The sequence below is a fragment of the Danio rerio genome, chromosome 7, assembly GCF_052040795.2.
Source record: "Danio rerio strain M-AB ecotype USA chromosome 7, GRCz13ab, whole genome shotgun sequence".
In the NCBI taxonomy this organism is placed as follows: domain Eukaryota; kingdom Metazoa; phylum Chordata; class Actinopteri; order Cypriniformes; family Danionidae; genus Danio; species Danio rerio.
This window is the reverse complement of record NC_141027.1, coordinates 19,940,269-19,953,618: the sequence shown is the minus strand read 5'-3', so window position 1 is coordinate 19,953,618 and position 13,350 is coordinate 19,940,269. Positions and strand designations below refer to the sequence as shown.

The 13,350-nt window shown below is 35.8% G+C and overlaps 1 protein-coding gene across 2 annotated transcripts in view; it reads right to left on the bottom strand.

Annotated features, from left to right (window-relative positions):
- Window positions 1-10,530, bottom strand: part of mus81 (MUS81 structure-specific endonuclease subunit) — a 29,334-nt gene extending 18,804 nt beyond the window's left edge. The window contains exons 1-10 of one of the 2 annotated variants that reach the window (NM_001441496.1): window positions 10,494-10,530; window positions 9,833-9,997; window positions 9,607-9,736; window positions 6,524-6,636; window positions 6,336-6,452; window positions 5,880-5,960; window positions 3,718-3,803; window positions 3,461-3,613; window positions 474-650; window positions 233-360 (exon numbers count right to left, since the gene is read on the bottom strand). In NM_001441496.1, coding sequence (NP_001428425.1) covers window positions 233-360; window positions 474-650; window positions 3,461-3,613; window positions 3,718-3,803; window positions 5,880-5,960; window positions 6,336-6,452; window positions 6,524-6,636; window positions 9,607-9,736; window positions 9,833-9,970 — 1,123 coding nt within the window. In that variant the 5' untranslated portion in view covers window positions 9,971-9,997; window positions 10,494-10,530. Of the gene's footprint in view, window positions 1-232; window positions 361-473; window positions 651-3,460; window positions 3,614-3,717; window positions 3,804-5,879; window positions 5,961-6,335; window positions 6,453-6,523; window positions 6,637-9,606; window positions 9,737-9,832; window positions 10,000-10,493 lie in introns of those variants that run through there. The other variant, XM_087259064.1, reaches the window with a different exon arrangement.
- Between the last annotated feature and the right edge of the window lie 2,820 nt (window positions 10,531-13,350).

Here is a 13,350-nt window from a genome sequence, read left to right as displayed (position 1 = left end):
CAATAACATTTTTTAAAATAATTAATAAAAACTAGTAGTAATCTCAATCAAAATCTCTTGAAATAATAATAGTAATAAACTGGCATCCGTCCTAAATGTTGAGAAGAATAAAAAAAGACCTCATTTGACCTAATACACTTTCTAGATCACTTGTTCCGAGCAACACTGCCATCTGCTGGTCATGAGCTAGTCCTGCATCTCAGTCAAACACTAAAGGTCACACGAGTTTTACCAGGAACAGGTGTCACTCTCTCACGCGCCACCCAGAGAAAGTCTCCAACATTCAGCTTCCTGACATCAAACGTCACACTGTTCCTCTGCAGCTCCTTCACCAGCTCCTGTTTGCGAACACTGCTTCCTCTGTCAAGTAAAGCATGCAAAGCTCATTTAACTCTACAGGCTATATTCAGTTGTATAACACAGAGCTCACAAAAACATATTTGTACTATATGCAAGACATTATCCGCTCTCACCCTGTTGTCTCACATAAGTCAACACACAGCACAATGTCATAAGAGCCTGGAGAGAGATGCCAACCCATTGCTGTCCTCCCGGTTTCTGACGTCTGGGACTTTCCCATGGGATCTAATTCAGACGACAGACCTCTGGCCTGGTTTACAGGAAGAGCTACTGCAGGCCTTTCTGAAGACCTGCGAGATGATAGATCAGTTAACCTGCTACCATCAGCATCACAAACTTTGCCGTCAACGTTTCGGAATGATTAAGATGTTTAGTGTTTTTAAATGTTTCTCATGTTCAACACGGCTGCATTTATTTGATTGCATTACTGTAAAATAAGCACCATATAATACCATTGTGAAGCATGTAATTAGTAATTACCTTTGCTCATTTATTAATAATTCCACTAGCATTACTAATCAGGGCTCGAAATTAACTTTTTTATTTGGTAGCACCGGTGCTCCCAACTTCAAAACTTTAGGAGCACCAGAAAAAATTTAGGAGCACCCACCAAAAATGATTAAGCACCGCTGCAAATCGTATTTTAAGGGATTTATTGTATTTTAAAACAACATCAATTAGGATTAACAAAAAACAGAAACAACTATAACTAATGCTGTGATGACATTGATATTTGTGTGTAAAAATTCCAAAATGAATGGCGAATAAATATAAAATATTAATGATGATGAAAATGACAATAATAGTAACAATGAATTACATTTGTCATCATCATGCTGCCTTGAATGTGCTTGAATGCATGTTTTCTGCTATAAAAAGTCTGTTACTTTATGAAAAACAAATGTAGTTTGCATCAAACAAAAATGAAGCATTGCAGTAAGAAATATTTATTTTGTACTGCTGTTTATATATGCATGTCAGTTTAATAAATAATATTTCTGCTACAAAACAAACAAAAGATTATAATAAATAATTAAATTCAAGGCTGAAAGCTGCAAAACAGTCATCAGTAACTAAATAAAAAAAATATATATACACCCTAAGAAAGAATAGACAAAAGAAAGTAAGTAAAGTCTCACTTCTATTAATCTTTAAAAGTTTTAGTTTCAGTTTGTGTCAATTTAAATGTTCAGTCTGAGCTGATTATCATTTTACTGTGTTAGTTGAAAAGCAGGCGAGTCAGCCGACCCAATTTATGAGCAGGTTGAGCAGGATTCTTGCGGTGACCACCGGCGGAATGCGGATTACCGCTGTTTGTTATGAGCCGCAGTTTCAGTGTAAACTTAGTAAAGGCGAGCTTCTTTGGCGATGATATGTACAGTATTAGATTTAACTTTTAGCGGACATTTGCGCTGAACACGCAGTGTACGCAACGCATCGAGATTCGGGCGCCTTCTCCGAAAAGCACGTACTCGATTGATCTCAGCTGGCGGATCAATATTCACCACATGTCATGATCGCTCTTATCTGCGCCTCAACTTTAGGTGGGGTTTGCAAACCTGTGTGCTTTAAGTTTTCACTCTTCAGCCGTTTGTATTTCCCGTGGTCATAAAAGCTCCTTCCCTGTCATCTGACAGCGGAATACCTTGAGTGATTGATGGCTTATATAAACCAATATAGGCAGGGAAGAGCAATTCAGCACGTTTTTAGAAAAAATCAAAACAGGTCGCACTACAACCATTATCTGCAGTCGCACTAATGCGCCCATATATATTATGAGGTCGCATAGATTAATTTTCGGGCGCATATGCGACCAAAATGGTCGCAATTTCGAGCCCTGCTAATGATGAAAATTATTTTGCTGCTTTGTTTTTAGACTAAGAATTTTTTTATAAATAGAAAGTTTAATTTTTAAAAAAAACATAAATGTCTTCAGTGATCGTTTTTAAGGATTTTTAAGTGCCTTTCCTGAATTTAAGTGTTCATTTACTCATTTTAACACCTTTGTTGCAGTGTAACTATACATAAATTAGGGATATTGTTTTAGCAATGTGCAAATCTACAATAGTCACATTGCAGGATCTGAAATATCATGTTGGATTAACAAAACTTGACCTAATCTAATAGGTTATAATAGTGTGAAAGACTTTCAGTTTGATGTATTTTTAAGCCCTGTGACTGTAAGATTTTAAACAAATTTAAACCATTTGGGCACAATAAATTCAAAAGTCTGTCACTTTAACAAAGATAAATTGTAAAGGCTATACAGTGTTAATTTACATTTAATTATTGCACTTCTCAGCCTCAATGTTGTTGTTCTATTGTTTTCATCCGTGCATTATTTTATACATGTTTTTATATTTTTTACAAAATATCGCAATGTCAGTTTTTTCCAATATCCTGCAGCCCTAAAATAAATGTAAGTGCTATTAACTGCACATACGTACATATGGTTAGGGTTAAGTTTAGGGCAAACTGAGCTAGTTGATGTTACAAAGGCAAGTACATGGAACATGTGCAACGAAGACCATTAAATAAACTATTAGCGTTTATAGTTCTGTTCACTTAAAAATAATTTAAGCACAAGAAATTATGTTTTTACCTTTAATAACGATTAATTGTATTTATATGCATATGCAATAGATACACTATAGTGTTATTTTACTTTTGATTACTTAATTTGTGCCTGAATACTGCTAGACTCCCAGAAAACCATGAAATACTGTTTATTTCATTTGTATCTTTGCTTTGCTGTATTTAAAAATGATTAGTTTATTATATTTTATTCAGATGCAAAATTAATCCCAATTAATCCAATTTTATTAATCCAGTTTTTAAAAAAGACCCATTTTTAAATATGGACAAAAGTAAAATCGATATCGCAATATGGATCTCAGAAAAACAAAAAAGTAATGTCAACTTTTTTCAAAATTGTGCACTTTTGTAAACAAAAGTAACCAAAGCTGCAAAGTATATTTACAGAATCTTAAATATTGGTGACTTTTGCTACTCATAACAGCATGAGACAAAATCCAAAAAGTCATCAAACCTGTTAACTGCTTAATATAGGCAAAACAAAAGGCATCCTGCTTGTACTCACCAGCTCTCCTTCTCCTCGTCTTCATCCTCTTCCTCCAAAGTCAAATCTACAACATTTTGTCCATCCTGAGAGTCCACATCTTCATGAAGCGTCCCCGTCTCTTCTGAATCCAGCTTCTCTGCTAGAGACAATCCCTGATCGGTCAGTGAATACCTGAAATACATAATATAATAAATACATAACATGATCAAGCGAGATGAAGAGCTACCGAACTCAAGGTCAAGTAGGAAAACCACGACTGTGATTGCAGATCTCACCTGGCAGGATTGTGTGTTTTCACAAGCTCTTTCTGGATGAGTGTGCTCACTGAAGACCACGCCGTGTACTTACTGCCCAGATCAGGCTTTGTGTAGGGAATGAAACGCATAGTTAGATTACAGGAATTGATTATAGTTGACAAATTGGGATGTGGGGCGGTGCAGTGGGTATCATTCTCGCCTTACAGCAAGAAGGATGCTGGTTCAAGCCTCGGCTGGGTCAGTTGGCATGTTCTGAGTTTGCATGTTCTCCCTGTGTTTGCATGGGTTTCCTCCGGATGCTCCGGTTTCAAAGTTCAGAAACATGTGGTATAGGTGATTTGGGTAAGCTAAATTGTCCATAGTGTATGAGTGTGTGTGAATGAGAGTGTATGGGTGTTTCCCAGTACTGGGTTGCAGCTAAAAGGCAATCCGCTGAGTAGAATATATGGTAGAATAGAATCATGGAGTAGAATCATTCCGCTGTTGCGACCCCAGATTAATAAAGGGACTAAGCCAAAAAGAAAACGAATGAATGAAATTGTGGTGTTTTGTATGAGCCTATCAGGGTTGCCAGGTCCAAGAACATTTTCCAGCTCCCCAAAAAAATTCCTTGTCCAATCAGAGTCAATTGCTGGATTCCCACCCAGGTAAAGCATATCAGGTATATACTATAAATGTGTTCTAATTTGTATATTTACACATTATTATTCAGTGTCATTTTGTGGTATCAATAGTATAAACAGTGCATCAACCTCGATAATTTTAAAATGGACAAGTGCACCTCAAATATTTGGACTAAAAATTATTCAGCTGATAAAAAAAGTGTGATAAGTTGAACACATCATGCACTTGATGCTTGCAGATTTGATTACATTGCTAAAGGGGAGAAATTTTCGATGCAAAGGTTATGGGATGGTAACAGTTAGGTTATTTATTTAATATCATTATGATCCCTATCTTTTATCAATTTTTGAAAAAAATAAAAGAAGTAGAGAAAACCAAAACATTTGAAGATTAGTATTAAAATAAAGGCTACATTTTTGCTCTATGGAGCACTATACTTATGTTTACACTTCTAGCAGTCCAAGCATTGATTTGAAACAGTTTGAATTTGTGGTTTAGAAAAAAAAATCCTTTAAAATGTTCCAACTTCATATACTTTTCCATTGGAAATATAAGCGCTTGTGTGCATATTATGTAGTGTGTCATTTGGAATGTAGCTAATATCTTCTCTGATATTTTGTAATACACATACATGAAATGCGGTGGTAGCCAGTTTGAAACACTATTTACGTCACAAAAATAGTTACCTATATGCGACAAACAAAATATAGTTTTCTCTTTAATAATAATTGTATTTATTATGACATTGTTTCTTTTTAATGGGTTAAAGTGAAAAAAAAACACTGTTAAAGAAAGACTGAAATAAAAAAAATACTTATAATACTTGCATAATTGCAAGATTAAAATGGGTATTTTTTTTTTTTTAAAAGGCAAATGCATTGATTAACCATTACTAATGGTGTATACATTTTGCAGCCAGTTTAAATGTCATTTCGGCCTCTCAAAGTATATAGTAAATTTTTTCTGAGTCGTTTAGATAAATTAATCTGTGCTGTCGCCTGTGAAACCAGGTGGAAAGCGGTCTTTAATAAAAGTGTAATGCAACAATGCATACAAGCTTTTGAAGTGAAAGCAAAAGTTGAATTCCGGACATTTTAGGAGATTTAGAAACCCGGGCCAGACCAATTATTTAAGCCCTAAAAATGCACGTCTTTGTGGGTTTGAAGAGCACGGGAAACTGTCTTCACGATTGCTGACGGGTCTCACAAGCACAGAATGAAACTGGTAAACAAGAGAAGATTTTCCACTACTAAATCAATCATGGATGTTTGGCTATATTAAGCAGATACAAAAAGTGTAAATGGATGTTAATAAAATTTTTTTTTTTAAAAGAGCCACTTTTAAATATCTTTCTCTTATAGTAATGTTCTGTATATTTAATATGTGCAGTGCCATCTATAACAGTTTTAATTTTGTATAAATGATAAATCAAATATTTTGACAGCAGCAACATGTATAAAAGTAGTCACAACCGGCACCTTCATATTTTCAAAGGATTGTGTGGGAAAACTGGCAACCCTGGCACTGGCAACCCTGGAGTCTGTTGTTGGCCTTACCACTGTGAAGGACTTTTCACACAAGGGTTGTGCCTCAGTTTGAAGCTCATTTCTGAACATGAAGCCTTTACTGCCAGGCATCTGAAAAAAAAGAGACACAACTAAATGCAGAGGTCAGGTTGCTCCAAAAATCCCATATATTATGTTCACTTCAAACTACTGAAGTCCTTATTACACCACAGTATCATCCATTACAATGAACAATACTACAAATGTACCATTTTTGCATCTTTAGCAGCTTATTTTACAAATGAGTTTTAAATAGTAAATATTTATATTTCATTTCCGATACCTTTTTTTTTTTTTTTACCTTTTGTATAGTTGTTTTTGCTTACAATCTGTGTTGTAATACTGCAATTTATCTGACAGCTACTTGTTTTTTTTTTTTTTTTTTTTTTACAATAAACAAAACAAAAGGCTACTGAAAAAAAAGGGATACTCAATGCTAAATTTTACCTGTATGTGTCTGTATAACGTGAGCAGTACCGCGTATCCTCCAGACCTCTTCTGTGGCACATACTCTCGCTTCTTCTTAGCACCCTTCTCTTTTCTTACTTCTTTTTGTGTTAGTTTCTGTATAAGAAAACATTCATGAGTTTTTAATATTAAATCAAACAAATAAGCACAATTTATTTCAAACCAACCGTATGTTCGCTAAAATTCCCTAAAGGTTCCTTCTGACTTTCCTCCATTTGCTTGGATGAAGCCATGTTGTTCCAATGACAGGATGGAGCCAAGTGGACTGGAGCATCTGGACCTTTCAGAAGAGGGGGAAAAAACAGAAAGTAGTTATTAAAAGCTGAGGGTAGCTGGAGGATTCGGGACCCCTGATATTATCCTTTTTTTTTTTTTTTTTTGGTGAATTGCATCAGTTGTTTACAATAAGACTGTAGGATTTTTGGCTAGTGCTGAGAGTCATGTCTATTTAAAATGTGAACTTCTAAAGGCTACTGACTTTTTTTTGAAGGGTAATTTTCCACTCCACATCTTAGCATTTGCATTCCTAGCCAACATAAACTGGAGACATTACATTTTTCATATTTTCCTTTTTTTACATTTAATTATTATTATAGTGTTCCTAGATGTAACTCATGTCATGGAATGAATTATATTATGATATTACATGTTGACAATTAATTACAATGATCATGCAAGGCATCCTAATCTTATAATAAAAGGAGACAGAAAACTATCTATTATCCCACTCAATGAATGAATATTAGATTAAAATCAATTATAGAAATTTGAATAATTTGATAACAAAGTAACAGTAACTAAGCTCAAATCAGCACTTGTGGTGAGAACATAAATACAGTGCTCAGTATAAATGAGAAATAGTTTTATTCATTTCTCAGTGAATATAGGCAATGCATTTTGCTGCATTCAAACAAAACAGATTTATTAAACAGATATATTAATTAAAATAATATTTTAGTCACCAAACATATTTAGAAATTGAAAGATAAAACAATTAAATTCAAGCAAAATATTGCAAAAAATTAATTACATTCTACAAAATTTCAACAAAAAATTTCCTTTTTTTCTTCTCTTGATTTTTCCTCTTTTTTTATTTGTATTTAATATTTTTCTATAACATAAATTTGGGTGTACATGTTTTTGGATCGTTATCTTATTTTGTTAGATAAGCTCTAGATTTTACTTCAGTACTGACTAATCTAATCTATATGCAATAATATAATATTGTAAAGCTTCCTAATAAAATATAAATTTAAAAGACAGATTTGTGAGGGGTGTTCTCATATATGCTGAGGACTATATGTTGCTATATATGAAGCCGTGGTGCCCATTCTTTGAGATTCTTGGTTCTGTGGCAGAGCACCTAACATATTGAGCTTTTTGGATGTGTGCTGTTAAGACTCTTTTTAATTATTTTGATTACGACAATGAGTGATATTAATAAATAATTTAATATAATAAAAACTTAATGTTTTCTAAATCAGCTTTGTGAGTCAAAATAGTTTTTTAATGCCAAAATCATGTTCCATAAAGGTATTTATTTAGGCCCAATCCCAATTCTATTTTTGTATCCCTACACGAGTGTACCCCAAAACGAGTGTGAAGGGGAAGGGCTTCAAAATGTACCCCTAAGAAATAGGACAGCACTACAGCACCTGCACACGTCATCATATGACATTGTGATCTCTTGCTTCATTTGAGATTGATGATCACGACTGCTATAGTTAATCCAGTCGTGTTATTTTTTGGTTGTTATCTTCAGACATACATTATGTTATCATAACGATATAATGCAGCAATAAGATAGTAACTGTACTGCGCATTTACACCATGGCCTCATCTATGCAAACACATTCCCAGCCACTAGACTTTTCTGACAGGGTATTTCAGTGTCGAGTGTCAGAATGTTGTGGGACTGCTGTACAGGAGTTATGATTTGAGATTATAGATATCAAAATTTAGCAGTTTTTATTTTAGCAATAGGGTTAAAACACGGTAAAACGTGAACGCAGATATGAATATAATAAAACATGTGCTTGTTTGTTGTAAAAATTTGTAAAAATGACAAAAAATACTAATTTGTGGATTTCTTTACTTCCGGTTGCAGCAATCCTGCCGTTGTGGCAGGTATATTCTGGGAAATCTTCGTACCCCTTGGATTCAAGTGTGGTCCTGCAAAAAGCTTCATTTGAAAGGGTATCTACCCCTTTACCTTAGCCCTACGCCTTCAAGCTAAAGAGAATTGGGACACCACTACCCGTTCACAGCAACAAACAAAATGAGGGGTAGAGGTAAGGGTAAGGGCTAAGGGGTAGAATTGGGATTGGGCCTTAGTAAAGTTCCTACTGTAAATACACCAAAACACAATTTTGATTAGTAATAAACATTGCTATGAACTTAATTTGGACAATTTTGATGTTGATTTTCTCAATTCTAGGAAAAATTTTATCCTCATAGTGAAGGTTTTCAAATAATTGTAACTCAAACCAAATATTGTCTTATTCTGCACAAAGAAAGCCTTATTTATTCTGCAAACAGATAATGTATATGGAGCAATTAAAAAACTGACAATTATGACTGGTTTCGTGCTGCAGGATCACATTTTAGGATGGGCTTTTAGTGAAGGGGCCCAGAGTACCCACATAGCAAAATATCTCTGGCCCAGCTCTGTCCCATAAGATCAGCTTGTGCTTGGCCCACATAATGCAGTGAATTACAGTACATAAGTGGACCCAGTCTGGCTTCCAGACAAGGACCAAACATGGACCATATCTGGGCCAAGTCTCAGCCAAGTTAATAACCCATAACTGAGCCTGAACTGGGCCTGATATGTTGGTGTGTCAGAACTGCAATGAAATTGATAAATTCATGAATCATTGCGCTTTAGGCATGCTATGGGCATGTTTTTTTCTCAAAGCAACCTGATTGGTAGACTTTTTTTTATTTATTTGAAAATAATAAACATGCATTTTAAATGTGGGTCAAGATAGGCTAAACTTACACGGCCTACATATCAATTATTAACATTTGGGCCAAATACTACATTTTACTTCTGGCCCAAGTATTCTGTGGCACCCTAAAGACAGTGCCACCTCTGCCAAACCAGAGCCATGTTTGGCCCACATGCTTAATGCCACTGCCGGATGAGCGCCTGCTGTGCCAGATGTATGCCAAATCTGGGCCAGAAGTCTTTGCTACCTGGGTAGATCAACAAGAATGAACCCCTCAGTTACACACTGAAGCTCCACACCGTTTTCCCGGTAGTGTTTCTGCAGGCGCTCGTCCAAAATCTTGCAGATCCCGTCGCCGAAGTTCTGCAGGATCTTCGCCTCCTTCCCGTTTTTCAGAGGAAGAGGATATTTTTTCAAAGAGTTTATGGCCTGTACAACAGAAAGCACAGCATTGCAGGTGAACAGTTCGCCATATTTTAAAAAGGTTTATATTCAAACTGAACTGCAGCTCAGTCAGTCGCTCACCTTCTGGTAGACGAACTGAGTCTTCAAGCCCTTCTCCTTGGCGCTGTCCCGTAATTCCGTCAACCACTGCAGAAACAGAGGATTGGGGCACGATGGCAGAGGGCGCTTCCGTCCCAAACACACCTGATCCGTCGGCATATTTCAGTCCGACATCTAATTCACATCCTAGACAGCAAAGAGACTCGTGTAACGTTAGTTTGCGTGTTGATTATACGTTAAGTATGACGCAGCCACTTATTTTGCAATAATGCGTTCTAGGCACTTCTAAAAGTGTGTATAGTTAGACCATTTTGAGGGATGTAAATGGAAACAATGGTACCAAAGTATTGTAAATGTTTTACATTTTTAATTTCTATAGCTTTAGAGAATCCAAAAGAGCCACATATTGATAAATACTGTTATAGTAGCTGTTTTAACATTAAGTTATGATTGAATTGCCTTTTGTCACAGTTATGAAATAGTTTGATAACAAGCAGGAAATGTTCACGCCACGGACCACATTATCACCACATTAAAATGGTCTATAAAAGGTATCTGTATGCATGCAACGTTAGCGTAAATGAAAATGTACACATTCAGTAATATACTCTCTTTTAAATGCATGTAACCTATTATTCTCAATATATTATTTAAGAGTTTTTTGCGGGGTTGCTTTATTTACCTTCCTTCCGCGCTCGCTGTTTGTGTTTCCCCGCCTGTGTTTTCGAAAGTCCTATCGTTTCGTCATTTCCGTCCGCGACAACAACACACGTGTAGCGCCACTCAAAGGGTTGATGGTGCATGATAGTCAGATTGCTGGAACATGACCGTGCATGAGAATTTTTTGGACTGAACATACTTGTGCTGTTTAGGTGAACGTTTTGCGTTAAAAAAGCTGCAGCGAATTTACCTCCGCTTAAAGGGATAGTTCACTCAATAATGAACATTCTGTCATCGTTCAGTCACTCTTCACTTTTTACAAAGCTGTTTGAGTTTCTTTTGTTGAACACAAAAGAAGATTTTTTGTAGTTTTTTTTTTACTTTGGGTATCAATGCCAGTTTCTAACATTATTTATAATGTCTTTGTAATGAACATAATGAAATGTAAAACTTTTCACAATGAAAGTAAACTGTCTGGAACAATGGTGAGTAAATACTAAAATGTTGGATTAACTATCCCTATAGCAGGGGTGTCAAACTCAATTCCTGGAGGGCCGAAGCCCGGCACAGTTTAGTTCCAACCCTGCTCCAACACACTTACCTGTAGGTTTCAAACAAGCCTGAAGGACTCAATTAGTTTGATCAGGTGTGTTTAATTAGGGTTGGAACTAAACTGTGCAGAGCTGCGGCCCTTTTGTAACTGAGTTTGACACCTGTGCTTTAAGGCAAAAAACTGCAGGTAAATACAATGTCACATTTTTCAGTTTTGGAGCTTTTTAAAATTATTTACAAAGTGTTTTTTTTTTCAGTTTTAATTGAAAGAAAACATCCAAAATAGACGTCTTAATTGTGTGTATATTTGCATGTCTTTTTTTTCTTTAAGTTTTCTTCAGCACTCATTTCCACTTCGGCAGCATATACAAAAGCGGTGAATACTCTGCTTCTTAATGGCATAGTTCACCCAAAAACATTGCTAAAAACTTAATTTGGACAATTTTGAAGGTGATTTTCTCAATATTTTTTATTCTTTTTTAACACAATTAAAGTTTTTATATAGTTGTATTTCGACCAAATATTGCCATATTTTAACAAAGCATACATCAAAGGAAATCTTATTTAATCTGCATACAGATTGACACTTATGACTGTTTTTTTAAAGCGGGGGTCACATTTTAGAATAGTGAGTAAATTAAAATGTTGGATGAACTATCTCTTTGGGGTTTTTATCTTTTAGTGATTTTTTTTTCAGTTTTAATTGAAATAAAACATTCAAAATAGACCTTCTCATTTGTGTGTCTATTTGCATAACAAAGCATGCCTTTTTTCTTCCTGCACTCGATCATACATTTCCAAAAGGTCACGGGTTTAAGACCCAGCTGGGCCAGTTGGCATTTCTGTGCAGACTTTGCATGTTCTCCCCACGTTCCTCCGGGTGCTCCGGTTTCCCCCACAAGTCCAAAGACATGCGCTAGGTAAATTGAATAAACTAAATAGTCTGTAGTATATGAGTGTGTGTGTGAATGAGAGTGTATGGATGTTTCCCAATACTGGGTTGTGGCAAGAAGGGCATCTGCTGCGTAAAACATATGCTGGAATAGCTGACGGTTCATTCCACTCTGGTAACCTCTAAAATAGAGACTAAGCCAAAGGAAAATTAATAAATGTACATTTTTTCCTACCAAAAGAGAGGAGTGATAAAAAGAGATTCCCCAAATCCTCTGTGTAAAAGCCTTTGACTCTAATGTGTCAATAAATGAGCTAAACAATCATTTTTAACCTGACATCATGCAAAACGTTCAGATTTGTGCTTAAAATGTATTCAAATTGGTGCATAATTAATTAAAATGTTAAAAAAAGACTCATTTACATACTGTATTTAAGCAAAATACTCAATTTGCATATTATTTTACCACATTCACCTGCAGCGTCTTGCCTTACACTCTCAGAAATACCTTACAGGAGCTGTCACTGGGGCAGTACCTTTTCAAAAGATTCATATGTACCTGAAGGGTTCATAATGGTACCTCAAATGTACTTTATGGGTACATTTGGGCACTAATATGCACCTTTGAGGTACCAGTATGGACCCTTTGGGTACAAATATGTATCTTTTGAAAAAGTACTGCGCCAGTGACAGCTCCTGTACCTTTATTTCTCAGAGTGTAAAATAGCCTAAATCTACAATTTGTATTCAATTCTGTTTGTTGTAAACAAGAAACTATTGTTCACTATTACAGTTTTAAAAAGGGTGGTACTGAATTGGTTGGAGAGGTTAAAAAGAAAAAATAACGGTTCTAAAGGGATAGGCAGCTTTGAGCCGTTAATGCCTGATGGCCCCACAATGAAACAGACACTGAATTCCAAACAAGACCAAACAGGGATCTGGAATCCACCAACATCCACCCACTGAATCTCCCTCTCTCTCCTGCCTGCTGTCTTGCATGCAAATTCTAAAACGCTTTATTGTTGGTCTTAATGGTCTTATCTGTTGCTGTGCATGCAGTCATGCATGTAAAGCACTTAAAATATTACTAATAAGTTTTAAGAGTGTCTGAATGTGTATTCAAGAAACATTCATTCTTTTTCTTTTCGGCTTAGTCCCTTTAATATTTAGTGGTTTCCACAGCATAATGAACCGCCAACTCATTCAGCTTATGTTTAACACAGCAGATGCCATTCCAGCGCAACCCAACTGGGAAACACCCATACACTCATTCACACACATACACTACGGACAATTTAGTTTATTAAGTTCACCTATAGAGCATGTCTTTGGGGAAACTGGAAAGGAAACCCACACGAACACGGGGAAAACATGCAAACTCCACACAGAAATGCCAACTGACCCATCTGAGGCTTAAACCAGCGACCTTCTTGCT